Here is an 18024-nt window from a genome sequence, read left to right on the forward strand (position 1 = left end):
CTCTTAATTTTAAAAATTAAATTAACTGGGGCACCTGGGTGGCTCAATTGGTTAAGCGTCTGACTCTTGATCTCAGCTCGGGTCATGATCTCACCGTTCATGGGATCGAGCCCCATGGTGGGGCTGTATGATAACAGTACAGAGCCTGCTTGGGATTCTCTCTCTCCCCCTCTCTCTACCCCTCTCCTGCTAATGCTCTCTCTCTCAAAGTATATAAATAAACCTTTTTAAAAAATTAAATAATTAAGACTCTTGAAAGAGAAGTTCACAAGTTTCCAATAATAAACTTCAAATTCCAGTGCATTTGGTGAAAAGAAATTTCCTTGGCCCAGAAGTCAAGGGACTGAGCAATAGCATGGGCTTGGCCATGTCATTTGACTTCTCTGAATCCCAACCTGCTCACTTATGAAACTAGAGGTATAAAAGAAATAGTCTCCGGGACGCCTGCGTGGCTCAGTCAGTTGAGCGCCGACTTCAGCTCAGGTCATGATCTCGCGGTCCGTGAGTTTGAGCCCCGCATCGGGCCCCTGTGCTGACAGCTCAGAGCCCGGAGCCTGTTTCGGATTCTGTGTCTGCCTCTCTCTGACCCTCCCCCATTCATGCTCTGTCTCTCTCTGTCTCAAAAATAAATAAACGTTAAAAAAAAAAAATTTTTTTTTTTAAATTAAAAAAAAAAAAAAAAGAAATAGTCTCCAAGATTCTCTCCATCTCAACATGGTCAAAATCTGTAAGCCCTTCAATACGGCAGACTTTTTTCAGAAGTTACTTTATGACTCATTTATGTAAATCATACCACCACTATCCCTTGCTCCTTCTCAGAGACTAGTCATCCTTTGTGATATGACTTCCTCCACTTTCGAAAGCACACCCTTGAGTCTGATTGTCCCACAGCACCCTCTACTCTATCACCTTCCCATTGTGGTGGATATGTCCTGCGTCCCTTCTCGTTCAGGATCTTACCCTTTACTAGGCTCACATGACACCTATCATGCTGGGATGTTGATGACTGATATTGTAATTTCTTACCCTCCTGAAGGATATTTATTTTTGAAAAAGATTTTTTGAGAAATAATGCTTAACTCTGTTTCATAAAGCATATTGCTTCCACAGAAAACTAGTCCCTTAGGGTATCCCATAAAAATAAAACCCTTTAAGACTTGTACAGGTCATAGGGTGGGTACATGCCAAAGCTGAGTGTGAACCCACACTGGCTGACTACAAACTCCACATGCTTAACCATTGTGCTGCACTGCCTGGAACAGAATATCTGGGTGCTTTGCTAATAATAGATACTTGTTCCAGACCAAGTTTTTTAGCAGATTTTTCCCCTCTTTTTATTAGGTTGCCTTTAAGATGTACCTGGGAATTACACCAAGTGTGACCTGTAACAATCCAAGCAGAACTGAATTTTCCCTGATCTTAGACAAGAATCCTCTGGTGGAGTTTGTGGAAGAGCTCCCTGCTGGGCGATCGTCTCTGTGCTACTGCAATTTACTCTGTGGGATTATCAGAGGTGCCCTGGAAATGGTAAAGCGTATCTATTTCATTGTGTTGGGTATATTCCTTATCTCGTGCTGTGTAACAGATTACCCCCAGGTACAACCGTTTAAAACAACTAATATTTATTATCTCACACAGTTTCTAAGAATCAGAAATCCCGGAAGAGTTTTGCTAGGTGGTTGTGGCTAACAGCCTTTCAGAGAGTAATACACACACGGTCCGGCTGTTGGTCCCTTCAGGGCTGCAGTCCCTGAACACTTGACTGAGGCTAGACGATCCACCTCCACGCTCACTCACGTGGCCTCACTGGCTGGCTGGCAGCTGGCTAGAGGCTTCATGAAAGTCCTTGCCACATAGGCTCCCTGGTAGATACAGTCACAACAGGTGCTGCTGGCCCTGGTACTGTGTGGGAGGACCCTACCTGAGGGTGTGTGAATAACAGGAGGCAAAGATCACTGCAGTCAATTTTGGAGGCTGGCTTCCACACCTGAATTATTCATTGACTGAACAAAGACGGTGAGGTGATTCGCATCTGTGAAAAGGCACTGAGCTCTTGGTTTGGGGAGTAGATTCCCGTGATTCATTGCTTACATACAAAAACCAAGAGCACACTGTATGTTAGCCAGTTTGACAACAAATTATAAAAAAAAAAAAAAGATATTTTAAAAATAAAAATTAATGAAGAGAGAAAAGAAATAAGAGATTTAAAAAGGCCTGAAAAATAGTTTGAAATGTAAGAATTACATTATCAAAAAAAAAGTAGCACTGACAGCAATTTTCTAGTGAATTTAATTTGTGTGGAAAAGTAAGTAAATAATTGTGCTTCCAAACAAATCTAAGTCCAGATAATTATTCAAAAAAGAAAAAAGGCATTGAGAGTACAAGGTGAATAAGACATAGTTGCTGCCCTTCAAGAGTTTCTGTCTAGTACAGGGGCACCTGGGTGGCTCAGTTGGTTGAGTGTCCGACTTCGGCTCAGGTCATGATCTTGCGGTTCGTGAGTTCCAGTCCCACGTCGGGTTCTGTGCTGACAGCTCAGAGCCTGGAGCCTACTTCAGATTCTGTGTCTCCCTCTCTCACTCTGCCCTTCCCCTGCTCATGCTGTGTGTGTCTCTCTCTCTCAAGAATAAATGAACATTAAAAAATAATAATAATAATAAAAGAGTTTCTGTCCAGTAGAGAAGTCAGATAGATGTGTAAAAAAGTGTGGATAAATGGCTAGGGGAGGACCTGGGTTGGGGTGGTTGGTAGGGCAGAGATAACTTCCTAAAGAAACTAGGATAAATAGAAGGTGAAGGCCATGGGGTAAGGGGAGCAGGGGAAAATAATGTTCCAGGTAAAAGGAATAGCATGTCCAAAGGCACAAAAAGAATGTTTCATTCAAGGAATGAGAAACTTGAATTAATTCCATAGAGATGACATGTAGATTGAGATATTGTCTCGAGTAAGGTTTCAATTCTTTACAGAGGCTTAATTTTTATTTTTTATTTTATTTTATTTTATTTTTTATATTAAATATATTTTATTGTCAAATTGGTTTCCATACAACACCCAGTGCTCATCCCAACAGGTGCCCTCCTCAATAGAGGCCTGATTTTTAAAAAGTGGCGGGGCACATTCATATGACAACCTTGGGAACAATCTAAAGATTGTTATATTGAAAGCAGCAGAGAACCATTATAGGTTTATAAAGAAGGGAATGGTATTTTGAAATTTGTGTTTTAGGAATTTTATCCCTTTGTCAACAAAGTGAAAGTATACAGGAGGAGGGTACAGTGCTGGAGGGAAGAAGAGGGCAGTTAGGAAGCTGATGATGGTAACCTCAAGAAAAACTAGAATAAAGCCCTGACAATAGGAGTGGAGAGGAGATCGATGTGAACAACATTAATAAGGCAGATTACTAACTAATTAAACTTAAAACTAGGCTATTAGTTGACTGAAAGAGATAAGATTGGGAAAAAGATTCAGGAATTATTTAAGGTTCTGAGCAACCTGTAAGATGGTTGTACTGTTAACCAAGAGAGCAAAACAAGGAGGGGTACACTGGGGGTTGGGAAAGATAAAGTGAGGAGTTCGGCTTGGAAGATTCTAGAATTGAGGTGTCTAACATACAAACAAGTGATGATATTCAATAAGCAGTTGTTTTACATGTCTGGAAGCCACAGATGTGGGCTGGAGAGTCATTGGAACTGTCAAAGGATGCCTAGGAAGTGTGTAGAGTAAGAAGGAAAAGAAGTCACAGGTGGAACCGTAGGAAGCAATAAAACATAATGAGTAAGTTGAAGAGAGAATACAAAGACTGCAAAGGATACCAAGAAGGAATAAACAGAAGTGGGAAAATACAGGGAAAGAATGGAGTCAGAAACAAAGGAGGAGAGTATTTCAAGAGGTTCCTCGAAAAATTAAAAATAGAACTACCCTACAACCCAAAAAATTGCACTACTAGGAATTTATCCAAAGGATACAAAAATGCTGATTTGAAGGGGCATGCACACCCCAATGTTTATAGCAGAACAATCAACAATAGCCAAAGTATGGAAAGAGCCTAAATGTCCATCGACTGATGAATGGATAAAGAAAATGTGGTGTGTGTATATATATATATATATATATATATATATATATATATATATAATGGAATTATATATATGTATTATATGTATTATAATGTATATATGTACATTATACATATATATACATATATGTACATATACATATGTACATATATGTGTATATATATATATATATATATATATAATGGAATACTACTCAGTGATGAGAAAGCATGAAATCTTGCCATTTGCAACAATGTGGATGGAACTAGAGTGTATTATGCTAAGTGGATAAGTCAGTCAGAGAAAGAGAAATATATGATTTCACTTGTATGTGGAATTTGAGAAACTCAACAGTTAACATAGGGGAAGGGAAAGAAAAATAAGATAAAAACAGAGAGAGAGAGAGCAATACAGAGAACAAACTGAGGTTTGCTGGGGGGTGTGAGGGGTTAAATGGTGACAGGCATTAATGAGGGCACTTTTCAGGATGAGCACTGGGTGTCATGTGTAAGAGATTAATCACTGGGTTCTATTCCTGAAGCCAGGACTACACTGTATGTTAACTAACATGGATATAAATTTAAAAAAAGAAGAAGAGGGAGTGATTCCCAAGATCAAGGACAGCAGAGATGCTAAGTAAAACAAGACCTGAAAAATATTCACAACATGTAGGAAGGAAAAGGTCAGGAAGGACCTTAGTGGGATGAGAACCTGAAGGAAGAAGACAATCTGTCAAACATTCTTGATCAAGGGCAACTTAGAAAGAGGTAACAGTCCACAAAGTCTAGTTTTTCCAGAAGCTGAGCTTTTAAAAGTGGTGAGACCAGAGAGTAGCCAAAGATTAGACATGATAATGAGGCATGCATATAATTTTCAATTATCTGTCATAATTAGAGGAAGGATATAATAACAGGTAATCCAAAAGAGTAAAACAATAGCCATAATGTATTATTCACACAGACCTTCCATGCTCTGTCCTACCAATTTTTTAGGCTTGCCCTATAATCAAGAAATCAAGAAAGAGGAAGGGAGATATTCTGGGAGCTTACAGACAAAGGGAGGAACCATAAAACAAAGGCAAAAATAAGATAAATAATTCTCCAGTTTTCACGGACAACATTTGATTCTATATGCTATTTGACAAATAGCTATCAGGCCTCATGTGGCCTCATGTATCCAAATAGCTTCAACATAGCCTCCTTGCTCATTTTAACTGACTTTCTGACAAATTTTGACAAAGACAAAAAAGATCTTATTGGGGGAAAATGAGGGTGAACATAGCTTCTATATTAAGATCTTATTGGGGGAAAATGAGGGGAAAATATAGAAGAAATATAGCTTCTATATTTCAATTGCCTACTAGACCCAGGCTTTTTCACTTATTATTTGTTTTACCAAGTACTTTTGCTTTTATCTTATTTATCACAAGGACTTAAAATAGCTGAACAGATACTCTGTCAAGGATAGTTGGTCAGCAATATGATGCTCTTATGTGAATACATTTTAATGAATAGACAAGTAAGCCCTGTGGGATCACTTCAATGTATGGAAAGTGGGAAATTCTTTATGGTAGAAAAGAAGGGCTGGATATCAAATATTCATGTCTGTAATTTCAATCTTTAATTTTATATTTATAATTTATTTAGTTGATACTTTTTCAAAGCTCTCAAAGTCGTGATTGCTACATGTTGTTAGCACAAGTGATGCTATTTGGCTGATGACAGAATGATTGATAGCAAGTTCGTTGCAAAGAAATCATTTAAGAATCCATTTATCCTTGGAAGTTCTGCTTGACAAGGCACATTGGGTCAAGGCTATAGATGAGCTCTGCACTGTGAGCAAAAGTGGGCCCATGTCCCTTGACTTGCCCCGGAATCCCCCAGGTTGGGCGTGGCCTGGACCACCCTTCTCTCTGCAGGCTCACACCACAGAGCTGACCCACAGCCAGATCATCTCTGGAGGACACACAGTAAAGGGCCCTTCATCCATGGAGCAAACTCTTTTTTTTATCATTCCATAAGTAAAGTGAGCCCCTTATTGGTTATAGAAAGCTGAAAAAAAAATTTAGAGAGTTTTTTTTAATTTTTTAAACCTAAATGATGCGTGCCTGTTTTGTTTTGTTTTTTTCTCTTTCCTAGGTTCATTTGGCTGCTGATGTTACATTCTTGCAAGACACACTGAAAGGCGACCGTGTGACAGAAATAGGAATAACATTTCTGAAAAAGCTAGATGAGAAAAAATACAGACGGAAAAAATGAAGAATTGCATGCAAAACGCCACAGGGTGGCCATTTGAGGAGTTAATATTATCTAAACATATATAGCCATAGAAATTTTGAATTGTTTAATAATAGCATGGGATTTAAAAGGCTTCTATATCCACCAGAAATTTGAAGTGCAGGGCACTAGGAGTTAAAGCTGTTTTCTTTCTTTGTTTATAAATCACACATTTTTAATCTTATGTCCATAAGATTACATCTACAAATAACTCTTCGTAAGATGGGATACATGAATTTCACATATCATATAGTTTGTCCTAACAGAGTCTATTGATTTCATTTACTTGTGGCAATGGAAAAAAATCACAACCAGCTACTCAGTATATCTACCCATTCTCATTGGAAAAATAGATGAAATGATACAATATAGAGTTCACTATATAGAGATAATTTCTAGATACTGTATAGAAACAGTGCCATTTATAATACCTTTCCATCTTTTTGAGAAACTATGAATACGATTTCTCTCATATATTGGCTTCGTTAATCACTTTAGCCTCCCAAAGTTGCTCTCTCTTGATTTATAAATACCAAGGCAAGCTGTTTATTTGGACGTTAATTTTAAAATATTTTTAAATAGCATTTAATTTTAATTAATTTAATTTTTAGATAGTATTAACCACATTTCTTCCTTTTCTCATGAAATACTGCTGATAGTCAAGCCAGAAAATCTCTAAAATGAGAGGTCAATAATGTTTTTTTCAAAGTACTTTCTTACCCCAAAGCTTATTAAGTGAGAAATTTTGCTGTCATTTTTATCCCCTAAACACCTTACAAAGCATACTTTGTGCCCAGAACATATTTAAAATTCAAAATGTACTGGATTAAATACACAATAATCATTACCAGACCATCAGCATACAGGTAGCCTTTATGGCGGTCCGGGATCTAGTGGGATCTTCAGAGAACTGAAATTACAAGTAAGCTATAATTAGTATGGGCCCATCCGTTAAAACTGGTGTAAGTGATATGAGAGTGGTAGACTTCAATTGGACTCGGGAGCCTGAAGACACTATCCCTCCAGCCTAAAGACACTAGTCGCTTTCTAGTGGATTCAGGTGATCCTAATTAGTGGCTGATCTTGGGAAAGGCACATAGTCTCTCAGGCACACTCTCTCTCATCTATAAAATGGCACGGTTGGACATGATAAATATCTTAAATTATATAAATGAGTTTGAATGGCATCAAGAACCACTCTAGGGCCCCTGAGTGGCTCAGTCGGTTAAGCATCTGACTCTAGATTTCGTCTCAGGTCTCACGGTGTGTGTTTGAGCTGACAGCATGGGGCCTGCTTGGGATTCTGTCTCCCTCTTTCTCTGCCACTGTCCCCCTCGCTCTCTAGCTCTCTCTCTCAAAATAAATTAAAAAAATAACAATAAGCTTAAAGAAAGAAATATTTTTAGAAGAACCACTGAAATTCCACATTTTTGGACTTTAGAAGACGATGAGGAATTTCTTTGTTCCCTGCCTACCCAGCTGTCTCTTCAAAAGGACATTGAAGTGGGTATTAGGATCAAATAGAGTCCCTGGGGCAGCTGTAGCGACCATGGAAGGAACTTCAAACCAGTTCCACAGACGACCAGGAATAGAATCTGGAAGAAGATTACCTGACATCAGAAGGGATATCACAGTGCCACGTATTTTAAACTGATGCCTCCAGAAGAATGTTTGCAATCCATCCCAAAGCTTCTTTTGGGGATGTTTCCATCTTCTGTTCAGTTTCCTCTTTCTCCTTTATAGTACACTCACCTCTCCAGGAACCCAAAGTACCCATGTCTAAGGGCCTCTCTCTTCAATCAGCACTCAAGTACACTTCCATGCTCTGCAGTATTCTCTTGTCTACACTTTCCTCTCCTCTCCCAACCCAGCCATCCAAACTCCCTGGGGCCGCTGTCTTCATTACCCACCCACCTGAAGACAGCTGATTCTGATACTCTGATGCTGAGTGTTAGAACGGGTGATGGTTTCAGGATGAGTTTTGTTCTCTGTTCTTTGTTTTCCCTTACCTTAGAGAGGGAGACCAGCCTTTTGGATTGAATTTATGGTACAAACAGTGACCTATATCACCAAGAGAAAAGACTGTTCAGTAGTCCCCTCCACCTTATCCCCAGGGGATATGTTCCAAGACCCCAAATGGATGCCTGAAGCCACTGATAGTACTGAGCCCTATATATATACATATCTGTGATAAGGTTTAATATATAAATTAGGCACTGTAAGATATTTATAACAATAATGATAAAACAATGATAGCAATGTACTATAATAAAAGTTGTGTAAATGTGGGCTTTCTCTTTCTCAAAATATCTTAGTGTGCTGTACTCACCCTTCCTCCTGTGATGCCATGAGATGATAAAATGCCTATGTGATGAGATGCAGGCATTGTGACCTGGTGTTAGGCTACTATGGGTCTCTGACCAGAACTCAAAAGAGGTATCATCTGCTTCCGGACTGAGGTTGACTAATGAAAGCAAAACCACAGGTGGGGAGAGACCACTGTATTCAGTAAGAACTCCATCCTGAAGAATGGGAGAATCTAAAAAATGCTGTTCATGAGAATTAGAGCCACATAGACACATTTTCGAATAGCCACATTCAAAAAGTGAAAAGGAGCAGGGAACACTAATTTTAATAATATACTTTTTTTAGACTAATTATCCAAAATATTATTTCAACAGTCAATATAAAAAGTATTGACGGGGCGCCTGGGTGGCTCAGTCGGTTAAGCGGCCGACTTCGGCTCAGGTCATGATCTTGAGGTCCGTGGGTTCGAGCCCCACGTTGGGCTCTGTGCTGACCACTCAGAGCCTGGAGCCTGTTTCAGATTCTGTGTCTCCCTCTCTCTCTGACCCTCCCCCATTCATGCTCTGTCTTTCTCTGTCTCAAAAATAAATAAAACATTAAAAAAAATTTAAAAAATTATTGAGACCACTTACATCCTTTTAAAAAGTGTCTTTGAACTCTATATTTTACACTTTTAGCACATCTCAATTCAATGGTAAATTTTCAAAGCTTACAGTGAAATGTAGTCCTACCAAAACAGTAAAATTGTGTTTAATAGCTTCAATTTTTTTTTAATTTAAATGAACTAAAATTAAATTAAACTTAAAAATTCATTTCCTCAGTCACACTAGTCACATTTTAAGTGTTCAGTAGCCATATGTGGCTAGTGGCTACTCTAATATACAGCACAAGTCTACAATTCCCAGTCACAGACCTGTAGGGTCTCCTTGACCTTCGACACAAAGTATTAATGGGGAGGATCCAAGTTCGTAGAGAGGGAGAAAGGAGACAGAAAGAAAAAGGTCTTTCTCAGAGACCATCAGAGATCAATGAAATGCTTAGTGGTGATCCATAAAAACAGAGAGGCTTCTAGGTAAAGATTTCACACTAAGGAAAAGGTGCACACCATCCTCTGAGTTCCAAGTGTATTTTCACCCCCTTTGTGTGAAGTTGTCTTTCTTTCTTTTTCTGTCTTTCTTTCTTCCGAAAGAGAGAGAACGCAAGTGAGAGAGCATCAGAGAAAGAAGCCGAGGAGGGGCAGAGACAGAGAGAGACAGAAAGAGAGAGGGAGAGAGAGAGAAAAGCAGGGCTCACCCAAAGTGGGGCACAAGCTCACCTGATGTGGGACCCAAACTCACAAACCATGAGATAGTGACCTGAGCCAAAGTCGGATGCTTAACGCCTGAGCCACCCAGGTGCCCCTGAAGTTGAGTCTTTCTAATAAAGGCCTTGTGGAAGTTGCACGGTGTAACTAAAGAGGTATAGAATATTTTTATTTCATAAAGGCCTTCACTCTGTACTCCAGACCCTGATCAGTGCAGAGGGAAGCCAAAAAGGAAGAAAGGTTGGGGGCAGAAAGATAGTTTATTGCTATTCAAATGACATCACCAGATTGCTGCCTGAGCTGTTTACTGGGGAGACCTGCTGTGGTTGCCTGTTCACTTATTTAAAGTTGCCAGGAATCAGAAATACTTCCCTCAGCAGCCTGCACAGTTGTTTATTGTTTTCTCAAATCTCTTAGGTTCATCCGTTAGTTATTAGAAGCCTGGATCTCTTCAGCAGTTGGAATGGACTATTAAGAATAAGCGGAAAGTTCCCTCTTCTTCGTTTATGAAGGATCAAAGTAGAAATATGGGAAAACAGATGCATGAAGTGAGAGAATGTCATTAAAACTTTCGTAACCAAAGAGGCCACTTTAATCAAGATCTGCTAAATGTGAAGTAACAAGTAAATGCTGGAAGAGATCGTATTATTCATTGTTAAGGGTCTGTCAGTTGGGACTGTAGACTGAGTGGTGCTCATATTCCACTGTCTCATCCACCAGCTAGGGAGGCTAATTAATTTCTCCTCAGTAACACTGAAGTCCATGATGAAGGCAGTAGCCTCCCAGCCCTAGAAACCTGGTATGACAAACATTTCCTTCTTTAAAAAGAGAGGCAAACTTTGTTTATTCTGCTTGGTTGCATATTAAAAAAAAAATCTGTCCAGTTGCTATATTTCTTCATTCTGGTAAACCTTCCAGAACTTTAGCTGGACATGACCAGTGGTTAATCAACAGTGGCTATGGCAAAACAGTCAACAGACAGAAGGAAAGGGGTTGCAGCAGTATAACGTGCCAGTCTATAATCGAGGCGACACCCAGAACTGATTCTATCAGCTATAGTCACCCTAAAATTGAGAATAAGGCCTGGCCATAGCAATCACTAGCAAAACTTTATTTTTTAAGTGCTTCATTAAGAGAGGAGGAGGTAAACAAAACACATCAAAAGTTGGAAATCCTTCACTAAAAACAGGTAAGAAATAAATGTCCTAAGATAATTCCTTGTTCCCCCTCAAACTGAAACTCTTTCCCAATTAAATCTTTCTTTGCTTTTCTTCCTTCAGTTTCTTTTGTCTTCCATTTTTTTTCTTCTAGAAGCTCTGTTGCCACGACATATGCTTCTCTCTTTTTCCTAAAGAATCTTCCAGCAACTCCTTTATTTAATCCTTTGTTCCCCTTCCATTTCCTTTACATTCATTATGCTTCATGTAATGGGTATTTGTTAGCTGCATATATCTCCACTAATAGAATGACACTTTCCTGTTGAGGTGTCCACCATTTTATTAGGCCACCCATCCTTCAGGAAAAGTCATCTCTATCCCCTGCTCCACTGCTATCACCCGCGCACAGTGGCTCTTTCCCAGTTTAAAATCACTGCCTTGCCAGTCGGATCGAAGCCAGTCAGGACATGGCATCCCCTAGCCCACAACCTTTGCTGCTGACATAGGGCAGAGGTCCAGGATGAATGGATTGAAAGAAGAAAAGTCTGCCTGTTACATGAGCTAATAAATTCGCTGTATTCTTTAAGCGAGTAGTGTTATGTTTCACTGCATAATTAGTATGTGAAAGGTCAGATAATTTGCATCATATTGGAGAATAGCAAAGAGAATAAACTTTATTATTACATTTTTCACATGGTTGAATGCTCAACGAAATGAAGTTGGATTTACAACAGCTCTCCTCCTCACAGAAAGGAAAGGGCTGTGGGAGACAGAGAATAGAGAGAGACCGGCATGATAGTGTGCATCCACCCAGCACACAAGTCCCAGAAAGGGGAGATCCCACAGGGAGAAGACCTTTTAAATCAGTGGTAGCTCTTTAAAAACAAACAAAACTCATACATTTCTGGTACGTCAACTATTTTTCCTGGAAACTTAAATCACTTCAGGAGTCACCTGGGGATTGCAAACTCAGAACAATCCCGATTTCCGGAGACTCTCAGTGGCCTCAATCTTTCAAGCCAGCAGACTACTTAGTGACTTTGCTGTTTCTGTGCAGTGCATGAATCACATAGAGTTTAATGGCTTAAAAGAGGAAGCGCTAATTCCTTGTGGCCTGTATATATCAAACAACAGAGGCACCTGGAAATGCTACTTTCTTGGTTTGGGATTCAATTAAGATTTTTATCAGGTGCTATGCACATTAATTATATGCTGTGTCACTTAATTTTCATAACAATCTGCGAGTCATTAGGTTGATAACAAAGACAAAGTTGGGCAGGAAACTACGAAGGAGTTCAATTTGCTGGCGCTTTCAGTGCATCAAAGAGGCTAGAGAGTAGTAGGAGTGGCAATGGCTCTGGAGTGTCTCCTGTCTCTCCTGGGAGGCTGAGGGACCACAAGGAGGCAGCTTAGAAAAGAAGCTAATAAGCTTTGAATATTTTGAGTTTGAGGTGCCTTTGAAGCATCCAAACAACATCAGATGTTCAGAAGAGAGGCCTGAACTGAAGACAGGCTGTGGAGTCATCAGTACACGGATAATAGTAGAAGCAGTGGATGTGGATGGCAACATCTGGGGAGAGCATGGACCTCAGGAAATATAAGGAACAAAGAATCTGTAGAAATACCACCATTCAAGAGGCCCCAGGGAACGAAGAGCACAGGTGAGACCGAACTTTCCATTCACAGACGGAGATGGAAGAAACTGGTTACGTGAAAGCTAAGAGTCTCAAGGAGAGCAGAGTGGGCAGAGACATTAGATGCCACAGAAAAGCCAAGAAAGGCCAGAAAAGGGACATTGGGTTTGATTGGGAGAATGTCTCTGCCTCAGAGCAATTTCAGGGCAAGACGGAGGCAGCAGATTTGTTGTAGTGGATTGAGGAGTCAGCAGGAGGTGAGTCACCATGTGATTATTCCAAGATGGTTCTTGGAATTTGACTGTGAATGGAAAGAAACAAAAGATACTTGGTGTAAAGTTGGGTGGCTGTTGCTCTTTTATTTTTCTTTTTTTAAGAATGCAGGCATTTGAAGCTATAGGAGACAGGAAATGACTGAGGAAGCAAGGCTCTGAGGAGGTAGAAGGGGTTGGGATCCAGATCAAAACAGTCCGACTCTGAACTGCACAAAAACTACCCTATCCCCTGAGAAGAGAGTAACGAAAGCGAGAGGGCTCATGGTTGGGGATGGGATTGGACACGTTAGGGGAAGACCTTGACAGAGCTCATGAACTGTGGCCTCAAACTTCCCTGTGAAGCAAGATTCAGAGTGTTGGTGGAGGTGGAGGTGGAGGTGGAGGGAAGCCAGATGAGAGTACCTTCTGCTCTAAGCCGTGGCCCATCCTCTCCCATTCACACCCAGAAATAGAAAATAGCCCAGCCTTCGGGTTGAATGATCATACACATGCCAGGGGAGAAAATACAGATCACCTTGACCTCTGTGCTCTAGTGAACAATTCTCTACCCTCCCACCAACACAAGGGGGATAACATCCTGAGTGGAGGCACTTACCTGAGACTCCACCTGGATCATAAACAGGATTTCCTATGTCTCGGGAGGAAAGAGAGACATTTGGTTCCAGGCCTTTTAGAGAGCTCTATCATGCAGCCAATAGATGTGTGTCCACAAAGTTGCCTCAGCTACTCCAGCATTCGGCAACACAGAAATGACCCTTTAGGAAAGCCGCAGAAAGCCCCAAAACCAGACTACCAAGACTTGTAAGGTGATTTTCCCAAAGATGTAAAAGAAATGACATTGTTTCCCTTTGGAAAAGATTTTCCAAGGGTTCGTAGAGAATCTTGTGAAAAGCTAACATAAATGGCACTGTTGGGAGGAAAAACACCCCAGGGAAAGAAGCACAAAAACTGAACCTAATAAGTAAAAGTGTCCACTGACATAATTTTTATTGCTGCAGAGACACTTAAAACCGACAGGAAGAAGAAAATGCCCTCCCCCACCGTCAGCAGTTCCTGAAAACTGTAACCTGTGACTATTCTGTGGCTGCCTAAGGCATTTCAGATGGTCAGGAAAACCTCCAGGTCTAAACAATACACTTTTCAACCCCCTTTCTTTTAAGCTTTCTGAACACCTGCTGGGTTGAGTCCCTCATGAGGATGTCAAATCTAAATGAATGAATGGGGGGGGGGTGGGGTGGGAGGGGAAGGAACTGCAAAACTAGTTACTTGAGTTTAGACAGATCAAGAGGCAATTCTTTGCCAAGAATTCAACCACTCCAGGCCCAGTAGTTGATTAAGATGGTGTTTCTGTGCATGGATTGGGCCAGCTGTCTCTTGGCAAGGATTTGTACTCTAATCTAAAGTTAAATATAGTTGAACATAGTTGAACTACAATAATATGTCTGGTGGCTCCTTCCAAGGAAAGAAGTATTTGCAGTAGATTTGGCTTGGAAGCAGGGAGAAATCCATGCAACAACTCAGAAAGTTCTTTTCAGTTCTGGGATAGTGGACTTCATAGAAAAAGCTATAAAGATAAAAGTTTAGGACCAAACATGGTCTTGGAGATATCTAAAGTATCCTACTTTTTACATTCATAAATTTACTGAGACCTGAAAGGTTGATAATGTCATGAAAAAGACCCCAGGGAAGGGCAAATTGAATACATAAATACTAGCATATGGAATTGCTTATTCTGATACAGACACAGGCTTGTTCTAGTTCCCACTACCTCATCAGGGACCTTATTCTTATCACTTATCCACCTTCACCCTCCACTTGGCTCCTCCTCATAAGCCTAAAAATATATTCAAGACTCTCCCATCCTAGGAAAAACATTCTCTTAACACTGCTTCCCTTCTTCTACTGGCAAACTTTGAGAAAGCATGATGTAGCGGGAAAATGTTCTATGGCCTGAATGTTTGCCTCCCTCTAAGTTTCATATGTTAAAGACCTAATCCCCAGTGTGATGGTATTTGGAGGTGGGACCTTTGGGATGTGACTGGGGTTAGATTAGGTCTTGAGAGTAGGGCCCTCGTGATGGGGTTAGTGCTCTTAGAAAAAGAGAAAGAGACCCAAGATCTCTTTCCTCCCCTTCCATGTGAGGATATAACAAGGCAGCCATCAACAAACCAAAGAGAGGGTCCTCGCCAGACACGGGATTTGCTGGCATCTTGATCTTGAATATCCCAGCCTCCAGAACTGTGAGAAATAAATGTTTGTTATTTAAGCCACCAAGTCTGTGGAATTTTGTTCCAGCAGCCCTAATTGTCTAAGAAAGAGAGCCAGTTTTGAAAGCGTATAATTCTATGTTGAAATGCTTGCCAGTGCTTACCTTAAATTTCTCGATTCTGACTCTTCTATTGTGTTTCAGCTGACTATTGATCATAAGTCTCTTTCATTCCTCTCCCGCTCCTCTTCCTTCCCCAAATTCTGATAGATGCAGGCTCTGTGGTTTGCACTTCTCTTGAGGCCGATGTTTCCCCTGTGTTGAACAGTCTGACACAGAAAATGTCACCTCTCTACCCTTTCACCAATCTGCTCCTATTCCCTACTCTACTAATATGTCCCAGAAGCATATATTTGGTGTGTTCAAAAAGCCAGCTCATTATTTCCTCTCACTCCCTGTAAAACCTCTTTTTCCTCCAACATTCCTAAATCCTAGTTAATGGTCCCATTGTTAAAACTAAAAGCCTCCTGTTAATTTCTGACTCCTCCCTCCCTTTTACTTCTCACATTGAATCTGTCACCAAATTCTTATAATCCTACATCCTAAACTCCTCTTGATCTTTCTTTTGCCCTCAGTCCAGGGCCTCATCTGTTCTCCTTAAGTTGCTTCCTGATGTGATTTTTAATTTCTATTTCACTCTCCACTCTGGAATCAAGTGATCTCTATAATATACAATACAGCCACACTGCAAACTTCTCAGTTTTCCTGTCGGCAAGATAGAGCTTCTAGTACGTACTATACTCCTTATCCATCCAGTGAAGTCCAACTCAATCTCACCTACTTGGTGAAGACTATCCTAAGTGACCCATCTCCCCACCCCACCACTGGACCAAATGAGATGCCCACTAATTTCTGGTCTCTTTAGTACCTTTTACATGTCTCTACACTATACGCTGAGTATTTGCCTACATGTCTTTCTTCCCAACTAGCCTGTGAGTTCTTCTTTGGCAAAGAGCACATCTTTTTTTTTTTTTTTTTAATTTTTTTTTTTAACATTTATTTATTTTGAGACAGAGAGAGACAGAGCATGAACGGGGGAGGGGCAGAGAGAGAGGGAGACACAGAACCGGAAGCAGGCTCCAGGATCTGAGCCATCAGCCCAGAGCACGACGCGGGGCTCGAACTCACAGAACGTGAGATTGTGACCTGAGCCAAAGTCGGCCTCTTAACCGACTGAGCCACCCAGGCGCCCCAAAGAGCACATCTTTTTTACCTTTGTATTCCCAGCACCTGGCACAGTTCCTGACAATCAATACTCCTTAATATTTTTTGAGTGGCAAATATAGAGTGAATGAGTGAATGAATGAATGAATGAATGAAATGGTAATTTATAGGTCTTATTGGCCCATTTTGGAAGATTGTTCTCCATTTTATCTTCATGTGACCTTCTATTGCTAACATCAAGCTTTTAGGGGAAAGTTCTCTGAAATACTGTATAAAACACACGGAATGCATCTGTGATACAGACTCCTTTGACCCTGAGGATACCTAGGGTGGCTTGACTCATCAAGCTAGCAACTGTGGACTCTGCTTTGCTCAAGAAGGTGAGATTAGGCTGGAGACCATAACGTCACTGCACCTTTGCTCTGCCCCTTAATTTTCTGGTGCAACCAGAGTCTCCATGACAAAAGGGTAAATAAATGTTGGTTATACTACTTGTCCTTTGGCTCCCTCCAGGGCTCATTGTCCTCAAGGCATATGCTCTAAAATTAAAAACCATACGGGCTATAATAGAATGAATGTGCACACATTATCCAAAGAGATTTTATTCACCCTCATAGGTAAATTGAAATAATCTTAAAAGAGCCACAGTAAAAGTGCTCGTTGTATTACCAAGTCGTGCTAAATAATACCTCCACCTGTTCTCTATATATCTCTTGAATCAAGTTCGCTTCCCTATACACTGCCACTGCCTTTGCTTTCATCCTTATCACCACAGCAGTGATTTTCTCATCCTGCAATCCCTGGAAACCAACCACTATTTTCTTCATTATGTTATGTGTGAGAGTAGTATTGTAGTTATTCAGGATATTATCATCTCTTGACAGATATATGGTAAAAATTTTTGGAAAAAGATGGCATATTTGTGTTTTTCTTTAATTCACAAAAGCATTAATCAAATGGCAAAATACTAATTGTAGATGTCTGCACAGGCTATTCATTTGTAAGAACTAAAAAATAAAAACAATCAAATGTCTACCTGTAGAGGGCTGATTGAATGAACTATTTCCACATAAGGGAGTACTATACTACCATAAAAAAGAAATGAGTAATATCTTATTTATTGTATGGCATGATGACTTCTAGAATATATTGTCAAGTAATAAAAAGGAAAGTAGAAAAAAGTGTACATATATATTTTTTTAATAGGCTAAATCAAAAACATTTTTTAAAAGGGTACCACTGAGAGAGAGAGAAGAGTATGAAAACAATAAGGATAAAAGCTAGATTTCTCAAAATATACCTTTTGGGGTGATTTAGTTTTGTTACCATGTAATCACTTTACATAATAATTAAACATTTGAAATTAAAAGCAGTTCTTAACAAATGAAAGCAAAATTAAATAAATGAATGTAACTACATATCGAATTAGTGGCATAGAGAGAACTAATTCAGGCGACTTTAAACACAGTAATTTGATTGTACAACCTTAAAGGATATACCTTAAGGACAAAAAGGAGCAGAAAAACAATAAAAATAAAAATCCTAAACTTCTCTCAGAAATCAAATTGTCTATGGCAGTGTTGGTGT

At 40.0% G+C, this 18024-nt stretch overlaps 1 protein-coding gene and 1 long non-coding RNA gene across 2 annotated transcripts in view; both read left to right on the forward strand.

Moving 5' to 3' along the window:
• Positions 1–8620, forward strand: part of TRAPPC3L (trafficking protein particle complex subunit 3L) — a 42027-nt gene extending 33407 nt beyond the window's left edge. Inside the window, exons 4-5 of the mRNA XM_019438933.2 lie at positions 1342–1527; positions 6194–8620. Of these exons, the coding sequence (XP_019294478.1) occupies positions 1342–1527; positions 6194–6313 (306 nt within the window). The 3' untranslated portion in view covers positions 6314–8620. The remainder of the gene's footprint in view (positions 1–1341; positions 1528–6193) is intronic.
• A 3754-nt stretch (positions 8621–12374) lies between these two features.
• LOC109260605 (uncharacterized) overlaps positions 12375–18024 on the forward strand; it is a 37490-nt gene continuing 31840 nt past the window's right edge. Inside the window, exon 1 of the long non-coding RNA XR_008422910.1 lies at positions 12375–12759. This is a non-coding gene — a long non-coding RNA (uncharacterized LOC109260605). The remainder of the gene's footprint in view (positions 12760–18024) is intronic.

Source organism: Panthera pardus, unplaced genomic scaffold (assembly GCF_024362965.1).
Source record: "Panthera pardus isolate Hobbes unplaced genomic scaffold, ASM2436296v1 HiC_scaffold_17, whole genome shotgun sequence".
Classification (NCBI taxonomy): domain Eukaryota; kingdom Metazoa; phylum Chordata; class Mammalia; order Carnivora; family Felidae; genus Panthera; species Panthera pardus.